This window comes from Myotis nattereri, assembly GCF_964212035.1.
Source record: "Myotis nattereri genome assembly, chromosome: 19".
In the NCBI taxonomy this organism is placed as follows: Eukaryota; Metazoa; Chordata; class Mammalia; order Chiroptera; family Vespertilionidae; genus Myotis; species Myotis nattereri.
In genome coordinates, this window is record NC_138095.1 from 28373119 (window position 1) to 28377509 (window position 4391).

The following is a 4391-nucleotide window of genomic DNA, read 5'->3' on the forward strand; positions in this document are numbered from 1 at the left end:
CCACGAGGATGAGCCGCGCGAGCTGCACACGCGCAAACCCATCACCCCGTTTGCAGGAAACGCCCCAAAGCCTGCGGGCCGATTCCACACTGTCCCGCCCCCCGCCCCCCCAGGTCCTGATGGAGACGCAGGGGCAGGGATCGGGGGCCGCACCCCCACCAGGGCGCCGGAGGGGCTGCCGGGCCCGCGTGCGTGCGGGAGGCCGGGGTCTTTGTGTGGGCGCGGCCCGCGTTTCCCGCCCAGGCGGCCCGGCCCGGCCCCTCCCAGCTCTGTGACCGCGGCGGCCGGAGGGCGCGCCGCCTCGCGACGGCGCATGCGCAGGCGGGAGGCCGCCTTGGCGGAGGGCGCACGTGGCCCGCCGGCAGCCTTGCGCGTGCGCGCCCGCAGACGGGTGCGGCCGGCGTGCGTGCGTGCGCGCGCGCGCCAGGCCACGTGGGAGCCGCGCCGCGCCGCGCCGTTGCCCCGCCCCCTTCGGCGCGCGCCGGCGTCGGCTGCGTCTCCGGGCATTTGAATCGCGCTTCCGCCATCTTTCCAGCTCTCAGTCAGTCGGCCCGGGAGACGGTTCTGGAAGGTATCGGCGGCGGCGGAGCCGGGCCGGGGCCCGGGGCCGGGGCCCGAGGACGGGGGCCGGGGCCGAGGGCGGGGCCGGGGCGGCGCGGCGGCGGCCCGGGCGGCGGCCAGCAGCGGGCGGTTACCGCGGGCCCAGGCGGCGGGCGGGCGGGCGGGCGCGGGCTCCGGCTCCTCTCCCTCCCGGTGGCGGAGGCCACGGGCCGGGGTCCCAGCGCGGGGATCGGGGCGGGTGGGCGGGCGCTGGGTCGCATCGGAGGGCCCGGGCGGGGCGGGCCGGAGAGCCGAGGCCCGGCCGGCCGCGTGACCAGGCGCTTGGGGCGGCCCGGCCTCCGAGCGGCTCCCGGGCGGGCGGGCGCGCGGCCGGCCCGGCGCTGAATGAGCGGGCGGGGACCCGCCGCCATTGCGCGCCCTCGTGCCGCCGCCGCCCTGCCCGCCCGCGCTGGGCGCGGGGCGCCGGCCTTTGTGGGCGCACGTGGGCCGCCCGCCATGTGCCCCGGCCCGTCCGCCCGCCCCGCGCGGGCCTGACGCCTCCTCTCCGCCCCGCAGTGACATCGCCATGGCCGCCCAAGGGGAACCCCAAGTGCAGTTCAAGGTACGTCGCCCCCGGGGGCGGGGGCCGGAGGGGAGGCGGCCCTGGGCGCGGGGGGCCGTCCCCCGCCTTTGTTAGCCGGGGCTCCTGCGGGGCCGCGGGCGGGCGGGCGGGCAGCGTGGCCGCGGGGACCCCTGCGGTGGCCGGGCCGCTTCCCGGGGTCCTGGGCGGGGAGGGCCGGGCGGCCGGGCTGGGGCGCCGCTCACGGACGCGCCTCCGCAGCTGGTGCTGGTCGGGGACGGCGGCACCGGGAAGACCACCTTCGTGAAGCGCCACCTGACCGGCGAGTTCGAGAAGAAGTACGTGGCCACGCTGGGCGTGGAGGTGCACCCGCTCGTGTTCCACACCAACCGCGGGCCCATCAAGTTCAACGTGTGGGACACGGCCGGGCAGGAGAAGTTCGGGGGGCTGCGCGACGGCTACTACATCCAAGGTGGGTCCCCCCCCGCGGGCCTGGGGGCAGGGGGGACGCTCGGATGCAGGTGTCGGGCATCCGGGGCGCGGTGCCCTGGTGGACACGGAGGCTCGCGGGGATCGGGCCGCGGCAGCGCGTGGAGACTTGGTTTTGGGGGCGCATTGGGGGTCGCCCCGGGACGCAGACGCGGCCGGGCCGACCACACACTGGGTCCAAGGAGCAGCGTGCTGGTGGCCAGTGTGGAGTGGGACCCGCTGATTTCTTTTTAACGGCACTGAGTTTTGCAAAATAAACAATTCCCCCCAAAATGCTTGGTTTAAAAATGGCAAAGGGAAGGAATGTTCATTGTTGCTCCAGAAAGATGAGCAGAGAGAAAACCGGCTTCTGGGATTGGGCTCTGGGTCTGGGTCGCTGGGCGCCCCCCTGGCCGCGCTGCCCGCTCTCGGACTCCCTTGGTCGGGCTGTGGGTGCAGGTCCATAGTGGAGGCTCAGCTGCTTTAAAACAGAACACACCCTGTGGACTCGCCACCCGAGGGCCTAGTAAAGGGCCGGTCTCTGGTGGACCCTCGTGGTGCGGGGTGGGCTCTCTGGGTGAAGGCTGGTTGCCGTGATCTCCTGGGGGTGCTCGTGGGGACGAGGCGAAGAGGGGGTGTTTCAGGGCAGCGGGGGGTGGCGGGCTGGCCTTTCATCCTGATGGCCCTTCCTGCTGCCCCTGGGTGACCAGTCACCAACGTGAGCCCGTTTACACCGTCCCCATCTCGGGACGTTGTGTGTGAATGTTTTTGTGTTTTCCGCTTTTGTTGCTGATACTGGTTACATTTTCATTTTTACCGTACGTTTCCTTTTCTCTGTTAAATTTACATTTCATGTCCTTTTAATTTTTAGTGTTTATAGCACAATAGACTTGCACCGTATGTAAGAAAGGTTAAAGTGGCGTCATTTGGGGGCCTGGAACAGGTTAATTCAGTTTATTCCTAATGGGAAAAATGATTCGGTTTTCGAACAGCCTTCTGGAACAAATTAAGTTTGAGAAACGAGGTTCCACTGCACACACGTATTGTTTAGTACAACTTAGAATTGGGAGGCCTTGAAATTGAGAAACAATGAGTTGACCTGCAGTTTGGCCTGAGACCACGAGTTCGAATTCATAGTTCCTATTATTTCGCATCCGTGTTGGAAATTCCTGGGAAAGTGCTAATCTCTGTAAACCCACCTTTCAGCCCAGTGTGCCATCATAATGTTCGATGTAACCTCGAGAGTTACTTACAAGAACGTGCCCAACTGGCATCGAGACCTGGTGCGCGTGTGTGAGAACATCCCCATCGTCTTGTGTGGCAACAAAGTGGACATCAAGGACAGGAAAGTGAAGGCAAAGTCCATTGTCTTCCACCGAAAGAAGAACCTTCAGGTGCGGGCCCTCGGTGTACGGAACTGTCCCCTTCAGTGAAAGCTCAGTGGCGTCCATTACGGCGACCCGAAATGTGTGGATCGAAAGGATTTTGGCTTTTGGGTCGAAACGTCTCCTAGAATAACTGAATTTTACTTCTCTTTTTCACAGTACTACGACATTTCTGCCAAAAGTAACTACAACTTTGAAAAGCCTTTCCTCTGGCTTGCTAGAAAACTCATCGGCGACCCCAACTTGGAGTTCGTCGCCATGCCTGCTCTCGCCCCTCCAGAGGTGGTCATGGACCCCGCGCTGGCAGCACAGTATGAGCACGATCTAGAGGTGAGTGTCCTCCCCGGGGACGCTGGGAGCTCGCCGGCCGCTGCGCCTGCAGCGTGACACGCCTGTCTCTCTGTCCAGGTTGCTCAGACCACGGCGCTCCCAGACGAGGATGACGACCTGTGAGCGGAAGCTGGAGCCCAGCGTCAGAAGTCTAGTTTTATAGGCAACTGTCCTGTGATGTCAGTGGTGCCGCGTGTTTGCCACTTTATTATATAGCTAAGCAAAGAGAACCTGTGCTTGATCCTGGGATGCTGAGATGAATGGGCTTCGAGTGAATGTGGCAGTTAAAATACCTTCACTTTTCGGACCTGCATATTTAGCTGTTTTGGAACGCAGTTGTTTCCGTATTGAGTTTCAACTATAAGAATGCTGCAGTCGCATCACAATACTCAGTGGTGAAACCTTGTTTGTTACTGTCATTCCCATTCCTTTTCGTTTAGAATCAGAATAAAGTTGTATTTCAAATATCTAAGCAAGTGAGCTTATCCCTTGTTTAATGAGCATTTGAAAACCGCTAACGAGACTGTGCCGTTGCTGTTTAGAATGCCTTTACTACTGTTTCTTCATTGGGAGTCTGTTACCTTCGATTTTCCCAGTCTTTATTTTTTGTACATTTGGGTCATTTCACATGAATGTTATGGCAGGTCAATATTTATTTGGTAAGTTGTTAAGAGCTGTAAATGTTGCCAATGCAGTTAAGCTAAAGTAGCACCTCTCCCGCCCCCTCCGCCCCCGCCTTCTGGCCGGCGTGTCACCTGGGAAGTGCCCGTTCAGGATTTAGCAGCCGCCAGAGTGAAGGTGGTGCGTGCGACCGGCACTTGAAGAACCAAGGATGCTTCTGTTTGATGGCAAAGGTGGCCATGTGGTAGCACAGAGCTGGGGGGGGGGGGGGGGCATGTGCAAGTGACAGCAGGGGCTGGTGGGAAGCGTCTCTGTTAGGATGAATGTAAAGGCCACGCTCACCTGCGTTTTGCTCTGGTGTTGATGTCGACGTGGAGCCGAGGCCAGGAGGTGTTCCGTGTTCCGTGTTTGCCACTGCTTTCCAGTGACTCCCAGGCTTTGAAGATGCCAAACCGAGGATGTCAGTC

At 62.3% G+C, this 4391-nt stretch overlaps 1 protein-coding gene across 1 annotated transcript; it reads left to right on the top strand.

The window, feature by feature from the left end:
* The first annotated feature begins 416 nt into the window (after window positions 1–416).
* Window positions 417–3775, top strand: RAN (RAN, member RAS oncogene family). Its single transcript, XM_081114097.1, has 6 exons — window positions 417–571; window positions 1117–1162; window positions 1382–1592; window positions 2795–2982; window positions 3133–3303; window positions 3382–3775. Exons 2-6 carry the CDS (start codon window positions 1127–1129, stop codon window positions 3424–3426), a joined length of 651 nt encoding a protein of 216 aa, XP_080970223.1. The 5' UTR covers window positions 417–571; window positions 1117–1126; the 3' UTR covers window positions 3427–3775.
* Window positions 3776–4391: the final 616 nt, after the last annotated feature.

Coding starts and splice junctions, on each gene's coding strand:
- RAN (XM_081114097.1), top strand. CDS start 1,127: ATGGCCGCCCAAGGGGAACCCCAAGTGCAGTTCAAG. Junction 1,163..1,381: donor AACCCCAAGTGCAGTTCAAG/GTACGTCGCCCC, acceptor GCGCCTCCGCAG/CTGGTGCTGGTCGGGGACGG. Junction 3,304..3,381: donor AGTATGAGCACGATCTAGAG/GTGAGTGTCCTC, acceptor CTCTCTGTCCAG/GTTGCTCAGACCACGGCGCT.